A 12712-nucleotide genomic window follows, 5' to 3' on the forward strand; every position below is an offset into this window, starting at 1 on the left:
AGATTTTATTCTATATTCCGGTTTTAACTGCAAGCGTATATCAACTTCGGCTCCGCCCGAAGTTAGCTTTCCTTTCTTGTTTTGTAATTAATTGGTTTTATAATGATATTCTCATAAGGACCGGCAACCTTTATCCGATGTTTGCGATTTATATCCGCTTTTAGCTGCAAGGGTATATCAACTTCGGCTCCGCCCGAAGTTAGCTTTCCTTTCTTGTTGTATTCTCATAAAGATCGGCCAACTATATCCGATGCTTGCGATATATAAGCGGTTTTAACTGCAAGGGTTTATCAACTTCGGATCCGCCCAAAACTTTCCTTTCTTGTTTAAAATAATTTTTAAGTTATTCAAATTTTATAATGAATTTCGTAATATGTGAAATTAAAAAGTTTCTAAGTTTTTTCTTGGTAAGTTTCTTGCTGTTAACATGTTATTTCTATGTTATGCCCTTTTTATGTTATAATGATTACGATTATATGTAATATGTGAAATTAAAAAGTTTCTAAGTTTTTTCTTGGTAAGTTTCTTGCTGTTAACATGTTATTTCTATGTTATGCCCTTTTTATGTTATAATGATTACGATTGAGGAAATTGAACGTCTTTAAAAAATTTGCCTTCATTCAAAATCGCTTTTGCTGGCCAGAGTAAGAAGAAAATATATCGGATCCGCCCGAAGTTAGCTTTCCTTTCTTGTTTATTTTTGTACCCGGTCCTCGGGTATAAGGGTATATTGTAGTCGTGTGAATGTATGTTATGTAACATAGAGAATAAATCATCTTCGACCCCAAAAAGTATATATATTCTTGATCAGCATCAACGGCTGTTTGATATAGCCGATATAGAGTCTATATAGCCATATCCGTATGAACGCGTGGATCTCGAAAATATAAAATATAAATGAAGAAATGCCCCGCGTCATACCACCAGCACCGAGGTGGTAACCAGGATATTTTGGTGCCCGTCGCGCGGACATATATTGACGTGCTGGGTTAAAAAACGGCTACGCCAATGTTATAATGGATAAATGAAAAACGCAGATAACTTAAAGACACGTTTGTGTCAAACAAAGGAAAAAGCTAATATCAGCTGATATCCTAACTTTAAAGGATCGAAAATTCCTTTTTGACAGCGGGGCAAACTTTTTTACAATAGTTATAAAAGCTATTAAGTATTATAAAAATGGCCAGAGTAAAAAAATACGCTGTTTCTCTATTTTCTTACCTTCCAAGAATTTTGCTAACACATCCGTTTGAAACTTGGAGAATCCGAGAAATGTCGCACGGCCTAGCTCCAGAATGGGCCAATTCAACAATCTTTTGTCGAGTTGAATCTGGAAGAGGGCGACCACCAACAAAAACACCTCCCAATTGATTCACTCCACTGTGACCTGAAACAATGTAAAAACAAAATTCTACTATAAAAGTTATAATATGAAACACGTACACCATTGTAGATAATGATGAAAATAATTTTTAAATTTTTTTAATTTGTAACTCTTTTAAAAGAAAATATCTGTGGTTTTATGTAAGAAATTTTTCTGACTGCCGGTGACTTATCTGTCACCATCAAATGGGCGTTGCCTTTATTTTACCCCATATTAAAATATGTACATAGTTTGTTTTTGCACGTGCCGAATAAGAATATTTTTATACCCTTGCAGAAAGTGTTAATTATACCCTTGCAGAGGGTATTATAATTTTGTCCAAAAGTGTGCAACGCAGTGAAGGAGACATCTCCGACCCTATAAAGTATATATATTCTTGATCAGGATCACCTCCTGAGTTGATATGAGCATGTCCGTCTGTCCGTCTGTCCGTCGGTCCGTCTGTCCGTCTGTCTGTCTGTTTCTACGCGAACTAGTCTCCCAGTTTTAAAGCTATCGTCTTGAAACTTTGCACACACCCTTCTTTCCTTTGCACGCAGTATATAAGTCGGAACGGCCGGGATCGGCCGACTATATCCTATAGCTGCCATATAACTGATTGATCGGAAATGGTATAACTTTGGTGTTTTTAAAGTTAGAGAGTTCAAATTTGACATGAGTGCTATTTTTGGCAAAATAATACGACATGCCAAATTTCATAAGGATCGGCCGACTATATCCCATAGCTGCCATATAACTGAACGATCGGAAATAACCCAACTTTCGTGTTTTTGAAGATAGAAATCTTAAACTTCGTACAAATACTACTTTTGGTCAGATAATCAGACCTACCAAATTTCATAAGGATCGGCCGACTATATCCTATAGCTGCCATACAACTGACCGATCGGAATTGACCCAACTTTTGTGTTTTTGAATATAGAAAGCTGGAACTTGGTACAGATTATATTTTAGGTCAGTTAATCCGACCTACCAAATTTTATAACGACCGGCTTATCTTATAGCTGCCATATAATTGAACGATCGGAAATGGTTTTTGGTAGAAATACCAACTCTGGTATTTTGGAAATAGAAATTTGGGGTTTTTTTTAGATTCTATATAATAATAACTTGAGTTATATTATCATATTCTCATAAGGATCGGCCAACTATATACGATGTTTGCGATATATATCCGGTTTTACCTGCAAGGGTATATTAACTTCGGCTCCGCCCGAAGTTAGCTTTCCTTTCTTGTTTTAATTTAACACTTGGCAACGCAACGCAAGTGAGGGAAGTATATATATTTATGACCAGGATCACCTTTTGACATGATATCAGCCGCCTAAATCCTGTGGCTGCGATATAACAGAACAATTGGAAATTCACGAAGTTAACTTTTTCTTCCTTGTTTTATTATAAGAAAATGGGCTTATAATAAAATTTTCATAAGAATCGACCTACTATATCAGATATTTGCTTTTCATATAAGCCCAGGGTAAAGCAACTTCGGCTCCGCTCAAAATTAGCTTTTATTTATTGTTTTTTATACTATTAGTTTAAAAGAAAGTCAAATAGAAATATAATTCTTTTTCGTCTTATATGTAATAAAATCTTTTATTATACCCTTGCAGAGGGTATTATAATTTTGGTCAAAAGTATGCAACGCAGTGAAGGAGACGTCTCCGACACTATAAAGTATATATATTATTGATCAGGATCACCTCCTGATTTGATATAAGCATGTCCGTCTGTCTGTCTGTCCGTCTGTCTGTTTCTACGCAAACTAGTCTCTCAGTTTTAAGGATGTAGTCTCATGTGTGAGGTTGAAAAAATCAATTTTTTTTTTTTTTTATATTTTGATAGTATTGTTTATTATGAATGTACTGTTAAAGTTTCAAATAAAAATATCAAATAATGACAGAGATACAGCCCATAATCGAGAGCGCGCCTACACCGAAAAGTATGAGTTTCTCGGTAGCGTCTAAACTTTAAACGCGCTTTTCTCGAAACGACATTTTTGTGTGCGGCGCAGGTGATTCACAAAATTCTATGGTACCGATCTAGCTGAAATTTGGATATGTTGTTCTAAAAAGTAACACCTCTGTCCCGTACTAGAATCATTTATTTTTAATGATTAGTTTTTTTTTTATCATTAATTTAAGACAATTTTTTTAAATTAAAACAAATTTTTTGTTTTGTGAGTTCGCCATTTTGTTGTTTATTGATGAAAATATTTCATTCTAGTCCGGGACAGAGCCATTAGCTTACAAAACAATAATCTATTCTAATTTTTTGTTTCGGATGACTCTAGCAGTCGAAATCACCTGCGCCAGGGACCTATCTTTTTTTTTTATATGCATACTTTGGCATGCTATAAAGTGTATTCAACTACACAAGAATAAATTAAACAAAATATTTTCAAATAGTTTATGATGCTTATAAAAACATATTTGAAAATTGAAACGATCGCATTATTTTTTATTACAAAAAATTTTTTTTTGAAATAACCTCTAAAAAGTAGGCCGGCACATGAGACTACATCCTTAAAGCTATCGACTTGAAACTTTGCACACACCCTTCTTTCCTTTGCACGCAGTATATAAATCGGAACGGCCGGGATCGGCCGACTATATCCTATAGCTTCCATATAACTTTGCTGTTTATTGAGTTAGGGAGTTCACATTTTACATGAGAGCTACTTTTGGCATTACGACAATAATACGAAATAATACGACATGCCAAATTTCATAAGGATCGGCCGACTACATCCTAAGCTGCCATATAACTGAACGATCGGAAGTAACCCAACTTTCGTGTTTTTGAAGATAGATCTGAAACTTTGTACAGAGTATATTTTTGGTCCCTTAATCCAACCTACCAAATTTCATAAGGATCGGCCAACTATAACCTATAGCTGCCATATAACTGAACGATCGGAAATGACCCAAATTTCGTGTTTTTGAAGATAGAAACTTGGTACTTGGCTGGAACTTGGTACAGATTATATTTTTGGTCAGTTTATCCGACCTACTGAATTTCATAACGATCGGCCGACTATATCTTATAGCTGTCATATAACTGAACGATCGGAAATGGTTTTTGGTAGAAATACCAACTCTGGTATTTTGGAAATAGAAATTTGGGGTTTTTTTTAGATTCTATATAATAATAACTTGAGTTATATTATCATATTCTCATAAGGATCGGCCAACTATATCCGATGTTTGCGATATATATCCGGTTTTAACTGCAAGGGTATATCAACTTCGGCTCCGCCCGAAGTTAGCTTTCCTTTCTTGTTTTTTATGAATTTAAAAAAAAAAAATTTGTAAAGCAAGCTTAAGCTACACAAGTTGTTCAATTTTTAGTAAGAGATATCGACAAATACATGGACAAACTAAATTTCATTTTGGAAACGGTTTATAAATATTCTTTAGTAACTTTTCCAAAGGGCCCGACCCAAAAAGGTTGGAGTACCAATCGGCAAGAATTCAAAAAATGTAACAATAAAAATATTTTTTTTTAATGACTATCCCACTAGTACCAATTAAGGGGATCAAATTTTTTCACTTTTATCGAAACTTTAAGTAAATCGGAAGACTTTTGTTTTTCTAAAAATATTACATATTAGGTTGGGATGACAATTTTAAATTCTTTGGTTTCTTCGGTCACCTACGTGTACTGCCGCCCAAAATGATTACAGTCAATACCGATGAAGAAGGCCTTAAAAGAGACTTCTCTATTTTCCAGTGAAGCATATTAAGGTTTAAAAAGGTTCCAGTTACTTGATAATGTTGAAATAAAATCCCAAAATATGTATATCAATTTACTTCTTTATTGGTATAAAACCAATGAAGCATAAGCAGCATATCTTTTGAGAAAGCCCCTTGACAAGGGCTTAATCCGAATGTTTTTTGTTTGATCATTATGCGTCTGAAGATAGATAACGTTATAAACCACAAAAAAAAAAAGTAAAAAAAACTTCTTTTAAAACTTCATAAGATACCTGAAATTATGTTTTAAACGCCTCCATTCCCTTTAATAAAGTCATGCCACATTATGAGTCACTTTTTCTGTTTCTGGGCCTACTCAGTCATATAAAGTACATTTCTAAAAGCGAAATGAGAAACAATAGGTACAAAGTCTCTCTATTGGGATTATTAATGTAATTTCAACACAAATCAGTTCGCAAGCCAAACAATAGTTTACAAATAATTTACTGGACCTGGTCCCCCCCTGAGAGTATGCGGATCAGAAGCAAGGACCGATTTTCGCCTGCGAAAATCGACAATACAATTCAAAGAGGGTTGAAAATACGATTTACAATGCGCTGGTTTTTGGACATCCGCTAAAGAGGCTCATTTAACATTTCTGAGTGCATTGTAAGTATTTGTATTTACTCGACTTCGGCTTTCAATTCGAATAATTGTTTCTATTTGTAGCTACATCACACGAAGCGATCGAGAGCCGTATAGAACAAATACTTCAAGACCATTAAAGGTGGAAAATTATTGTATTGATTCATAAAAGCAACAATAGCCCTACCAAGTACCTAACAATTCGACAGAGAAAGGTATGGGGATTCGGTCTTTGATTGGGAATAAACTCCGAGGATTACTTGGAAATTTCTTGGGTCATCATTCACATAAAAGTCGACACGGAACTCAATTGTCACCACTGATCAGCTATTGGCATTGTGTTATTATAATTGGCAGCATGTGCGCGCTTTTTAGTGTTTGAACAGGCAACGTTCAAAATTTACGCAAAAAGATTTCCTTTTATTTATGCAAAAGAAAATTCCTAATTTAAATAATTGATGTTGCTATTTTATTAGCATCCAGTATAAATTTAAAAATTTCAAAGAGTCTTCAGAGAGTCTTCATTAAACTTACGAAAATATTCTTCGGACTTGGGGAAAAGATAAGTAAGCTTAATTGTAGAATAAATGTAAATTTAACAAATTATTTAAAGGATAAAAAATGTAAAAAATGTGTTTGCAGAAAAGCTTATATGAAAACATACATTCGTCTTCAGTCAAGTGATAATATGTTGTTGTGAAGTACGACGATGATGAGTGGGGTTGTGGCCCTGTGTTCGCATCTACGGCATCCATAGTAGATTCACTCACAGTCGGTTTTCCACCAATACCGCCAAATCCACTACCACCAACGGCACCCAAACATGGCAGATTTCTCATAGCAATCACATTGTCTAAAAAAATATCAAAAGAGTAAAATCACATCAAACAGTCACTTATGTATGTCATCATTATGGTTTTAAGGTATAATTAAAAATGATTTATTTTAAAGCTTATATTACTTTACACGTCAAATTATCGTGTTCAAATGTGTAAACCTAGTCTGTATAATCGTTTTGCAATATTCCATATGTCCCATACGCAAGTTGTATGAAGTTGAACATTTTTAGATCTTTTAACCCTTTTTATAGAATGAACCCTGATTTTGATAATTATACCCGTGCAGAGTGTTTAATTATTATGGGTAAAAGTGTGAAACACAGTGCATGAGACATCCAAATATATAATTGACTTCATATATGTATGTATACGTCCTGATCATGATCACTTAATGAGACGATATAAGAATCTCCGTTTGTCTTTTTCCGCGCAAACTAGTCTTTCAGTTTTAAAGCAGTTATTTCAAAGAATTCACACATTCTTCGTTGTTTTGTCCCCAGTATAAAAGGAACGGTCAGGATCGACCGACTATATTATATACCATTTAATCATACATTTATCGGGATTATTATCCCGAGTGAAATTTGTACAGCTTTAAGAAGATAACTTCTAAATAATTTAAAATTTTTTGAATCCGTCGGTCTTTTATATTTTTAACATACTTGCTATTTATTCTATAACTACAAGAATAAATACTCTTCGAACCCGAAATATATATTACTTTCATATTATTTTTTATAATATTCCAAAAATATAATCAAAAGAAATTTCTTAGAAACTGAGAGACTAGTTCGCGTAGAAACAGGAGGAGGTCCTAATTAAAAATATATATGACCCCTTATAGTGTCGGAGAGGCTCGACCTTCACTGCGTTGCACACTGTTGATTAAAATTATAATACCCTCTGCAAGGGTATAACAAGAAAATAAAAGCTAACTTCAGTGAAGTCGAGGCTAGATTTCAATTAATGCGGTTTATAATATAAGATGTATATCGGATAGAATACATATCGAAATATCATATAGTTAATGAGAATTTATAAAAATTTTAAAATAAAACAAAAAAGGAAAGCTTACTTCGGGCGGAGCCGAAGTTTATATACCCTTGCAGCTAAAACCTGATATATATCGCAAACATCGGATATAGTTGGCCGATCCTTATGAAATTTGGTAGGTTGGATAAACTGACCAAAAATATAATCTGTACCAAGTTCCAGCTTTCTATCTTCAAAAACACAAAAGTTGGGTCATTTCCGATCGTTCAGTTATATGGCAGCTATGAGATATAGTCGGCCGATCCTTATGAAATTTGGCATGTCGTATTATATTGCCAAAAATAGCTCTCATGTCAAATTTGAACTCTCTAACTTTAAAAAAACCAAAGTTATACCATTTCCGATCAATCAGTTATATGGGAGCTATAGGATATAGTCGGCCGATCCGGGCCGTTCCGACTTATATACTGCGTGCAAAGGAAGGAAGGGTGTGTGCAAAGTTTCAAGACGATAGCTTTAAAACTGAGAGACTAGTTCGCGTAGAAACAGACAGACAGACGGACAGACGAACGTGCTCATATCAACTCAGGAGGTGATCCTGATCAAGAATATATATACTTTATAGGGTCGGAGATGTCTCCTTCACTGCGTTGCACCCTTTTGACCAAAATTATAATACCCTCTGCAAGGGTATAAAAAAACTTCTTAAACTATAAGCTTAAAAAATAACTTGTATATTGAAAAACACCAGATTTCCGATTGGTAAGTATAGGGAGGATAATTGAAAATTCAATTAGCATAGGGGGATTCGTTTAAAATTCGTTAGATCGTTAGAATTCTAAAAAAAAATAGAAAACTAAAATTAGAATTTGTAGAATGTTCCATCATTCTTTCTTAAGAAATACCAATAGATTTTTCGATCAACCCGTGTTTGAAAAAGATTCAAGATTTCGAACTTGTAGAACGCTACATAAGTCTTCCTAAAACGAAGATTTCTTTTGTGTGTAGATTATGATTTAACCTCATTACGCTCAAGTCGACTTCATTGTTTCGTAATTTTGAGACGGCCAGTTTTTTTGCAATTATTATCTCTGCGTATTTGACCTGATCCAGAACTTTAAAAGCGCTAGTTAATTACACACTGCGACAACACAGTGCAAACGGTAGGAAGATTACCATACACTGACTAGTTTTGGCAAAGCGTTATAGCTTCAACAATTTTCATAATTTTTTATGCAATTGGTCTCATTTTGTTCAGAATTAATGAGAAAATATTTATATGTGTCAAAAATTATACCATTTCCTGGAAGTTGTACCGAAAAAATGGCGTCAAAGTCCGAAAAACACCACAAAAATTCAAAAACGTCAAAAAAACTATTAACTATTAAAAAACGTCGGAAATTTTAAAATCCGTCTAAAATTGCGCGTTATAGAATTTAAAAGAGCAAAAAAGTCCCAAAAACCGTTTTTTCTAAATAAATCAAGATTTTGAGGGTGTTAGAAATATTTCAAACACGGTTTTGTACTATATTTGGTCTAATAAACAATTCCTACTAGGTCTCTTCAAAAGTTGAAAACCACTGTCGCAATGTGTTATTTTTTTTTTTGGTATTTCAACAAATTATCTTTTAATTTTATAAAAATAATAAGTAATAAGTTTAAATCGGATATTTTTTTCTTACATCGAGACAGATTACAGATTTAACACGCTTTCTTTTCTTGTTTTTATTTGATCAGCTATAAATGAAAAATGATCGACGTGGGCCGATCAACTATTTCCCAAGATTTAAGAAAAAAGTTAAATGCAATTTATTAAATTGGTAGCTCTTCCGATTGCAAAGAACGGGCTTTAATTAAAAATAATGTTCATTACTTACCCTTATGAGCCATATCCTCCAAAGACGGAAGACGCTCTAACAAAGTTCCTGCTGACCACGACGGCCCTACGGAAGTGATGGTGGCAGGAGCTGATTGCAGTGTAAACATGACAGAGTGTAGGTATTTACGTGGGCGTGATTAAGCCGCGGCCTCGAACTTCAATTCAAATATAGGCTCTTAGATGTGATACATACAAATTCAGTCTTTGATATTGATAACGAGCCCACTTTTCCTAATAAAGTAATTATACGAACTCCAAATCTAGACGTTTGGTTTAAGCTCCACTCTGTGAGGGTGGGGGAGGGGTTGGTGAGCGGGATGGCATAAGAAACTCCCGTTAAAAAATTAAAATTATGATGTTAGAAAACTCCTGGCGTTCACTTAAGAATGCTTTTGCATAGGGATATGAGGAGGTACAAGAGCAGTCTCTTTTGTTTAATTTCACTTGTTCACTTCTCAATCATTACTCCCAAAATCGGGAATTGACACCATCAAGAAATTTTTGATTTAAACGTGCCTTATTGCCTCCACGCTTTGATCCATTCCTTCAATTGGCAATACCGATACAGATTTTTAATATATATCGATTATTAAAAACGAGAACAGAACGGCTGTTGTAACTTGTAAACTGGTAATCTTTTATAAAAATGTAAAACGCGTCGGCCAAACTACATTTATTTTAAAAACACAAAAGGCAATAATAACGCAACGACTTGCCTTTAACGGACTCGTCCCAAAACCCAACTAGGCCGACCCACGATCTGGCCTGCGAGCGACCTCTTTGTTGGTCGTGAATGTTTTGAAAAACCATTTCGATTGGTCATTGCTACTGAAGCTGGCTTACACACCACCGAATACCTTGCCGAAACACTGTGGTTGGTTGGTTCTGATACGAAGCGTCTGTCTCCCTCGAGTTTTGTGAGCGAGTGCGAAGGAGACCGTTGAGGGAAAATATTTGTAAACTTAGTGTGGGGTGGCAACTACCTAGCTATGCATACATACATATATACATACATGCGTATATATTTTTTTACATACATACATAAGTATATGTATGTTTAATAATACGAAGTACGTACAAATTAATAGTGATACATAGATGAAAGTAAAGCTTGGCGAAAATAACGTTTAAAAAGAAAAATAAATAACATGCAAGAAACGTTTATGTATGTATTTACATATTTATATATATCACTTACAAAGGCATACCTATTACTTTTTCATGGGGTTATTTGTTAGACAACGAACATGTTGCAATTAGTCCCAAATTTAATTTCGTGCGAAAAGTAAATTGCTATATAGGCGTCCAATAGAATTGTTTTAAGTTGATACAACATTCGATTCATGCATCCGTTAGCCGCATACTTCCGCACAAAGCTTATAAAAACACGACGATTGGGCGTGCGTACAAGATATTATGTACATATGTATGTATGAATTTTTTTGTAAAGTGGAGCATCGACAAGCCTAAGCATGTTTAGACACACCCACAGGTTTAAGGTTTTGAATGTTTTCTCCATTCACACTTTTTCTTAGAAATCTATAAGATTTAAGGTAAATCATTTAACCTATAGAAATGGGAATATTTTTAAAATTACTGCATATGTGCAGTGTTTAGTTACAAATATTTTGAAATATAAATATACAAATATCTACTAAATCCTTCATATGGTGATGATGCAAATATGCAACATAGCTATTAAATGTCCTTATGATACCCTTGCAAAGGGTGTTAAAATTTTGGTCAAAAAGTGTGCAACGCAGTAAAGGAGATATCTTTGAACCCATAAAGTATTCTTGATTAGGATCACCTCCTGAGTTAAATAGTCTGTAATAGTCGCACTGTGTAATTTATGTTTAATTCCAACAATGTTTATAGTTCCCTTCTTTGATTCGTCTAGTGTATAAATTATCCATGTTCAGCTGCCCCTACGTGACCGTGCGCGGATATAAGCGAAAATGTGCCACTTCCGATCGGACTAATGTCCGAAAAAACCTTATAAGCCCGAATCAAAGATTTCAAAAATTGTCGCTTGAGCCATACACATAAAAACTCTTGCAAAAACACAATGGAGAATCTTTTGCACTTATTGTTAGTATCGTCAGATCCTTTAATAACAAGCGTTTCCAAAAGTTCGACCAATAACTTTCCTTTGCACGCAGTATATAAGTCGGAACGGCCGAGATCGGCCAACTGCCATATAACTTGATCGATTGATCGGAAATGTTTTTTTTTGTTTTTAGAGTTAGAGAGTTCGGATTATTTACGAATGCTATTTTTGGCAGTATAATACGACATACCTGATTTCATAACGATCACCTCCTATATCAGCCGACTATATTCTACAGCTGCCATATAACTGAAGAATCGGAAATAGTATTTTTGGTGATAAATGATTATCACCAAATAAATGATTATTTGGTACAAATACCAACTTTGGTATTTTTGAAGATAGAAGCTTGGGACTTATTTTTGGATTTTATATTCAAATAAATTGGTTTTATTATGATATTCTCATAATCCGATGTTTGTTATATATATCCGGTTTTAATTGCAAGGGTATATTAACTTCGGCTTCGCCCCAAGTTGGCTTTCATTTCTTGTTTCATGTTGTGTTCTTTGAAGTTGTCAAAAGTTGTAAAGAAATATTCGTTTTTTTTTGTAATAGTGAGGTGTAATTTTCGATCGATTGTTTCGATGAGGGAAACGCGCCTGGGTACAGGATATACATAATTGGCCGATCCATATGAAGATAAAGGCATTTTCAATCGATCAGTTCTAAATTATAATGGTTGCTAAATTATAATACATATTTCCAGACAGTTTCATCTTATGTACTGTTTGCAAAGAAAAAAGAACTTGGGCACAGATTAAGGGGTTATATACAGTTGTGATATATGAAAAAATCGATTTTTTTTTTATTGCATATTCTTTAAGTATATTTTATTGGGAATACTCTCACAAAAATTCATAACGATCGGAGCATTAGAACTGAAGCTGCAGCTATTTAAAGCGCACTATCTGCATATAAAACTTGAACAACCTTGAAACTTTAAACGCGATTATCTCTGAATCTTTTTTTTGGGAAATTACCTTTGCGGTGGACACGATTACTAAAAAACTACTAATCCGATCAACACCAAATTTTGACCACTTATTTATTATGATATTAGCTAGTCCGTGAACGAGGGATTTTCAATTTTTTTGAAAACTCCTTTTTTAAAGCACAAAAAACGAAAATCTTATACGTTGAAAAAGTACATTTTTTGTTAAAAAC

At 34.1% G+C, this 12712-nt stretch overlaps 1 protein-coding gene across 2 annotated transcripts in view; it reads right to left on the reverse strand.

The window, feature by feature from the left end:
• The window catches only part of ey (eyeless), a 63359-nt gene extending 53156 nt beyond the window's left edge, over positions 1-10203 (reverse strand). Inside the window, exons 1-3 of one of the 2 annotated variants that reach the window (XM_043213342.2) lie at positions 9434-10203; positions 6389-6577; positions 1222-1387 (exon numbers count right to left, since the gene is read on the reverse strand). In XM_043213342.2, coding sequence (XP_043069277.1) covers positions 1222-1387; positions 6389-6577; positions 9434-9542 — 464 coding nt within the window. In that variant the 5' untranslated portion in view covers positions 9543-10203. The remainder of the gene's footprint in view (positions 1-1221; positions 1388-6388; positions 6578-9433) is intronic. The other variant, XM_043213343.2, reaches the window with a different exon arrangement.
• Positions 10204-12712: the final 2509 nt, after the last annotated feature.

The sequence above is a fragment of the Drosophila bipectinata genome, chromosome 4 (genome assembly GCF_030179905.1).
Source record: "Drosophila bipectinata strain 14024-0381.07 chromosome 4, DbipHiC1v2, whole genome shotgun sequence".
In the NCBI taxonomy this organism is placed as follows: domain Eukaryota; kingdom Metazoa; phylum Arthropoda; class Insecta; order Diptera; family Drosophilidae; genus Drosophila; species Drosophila bipectinata.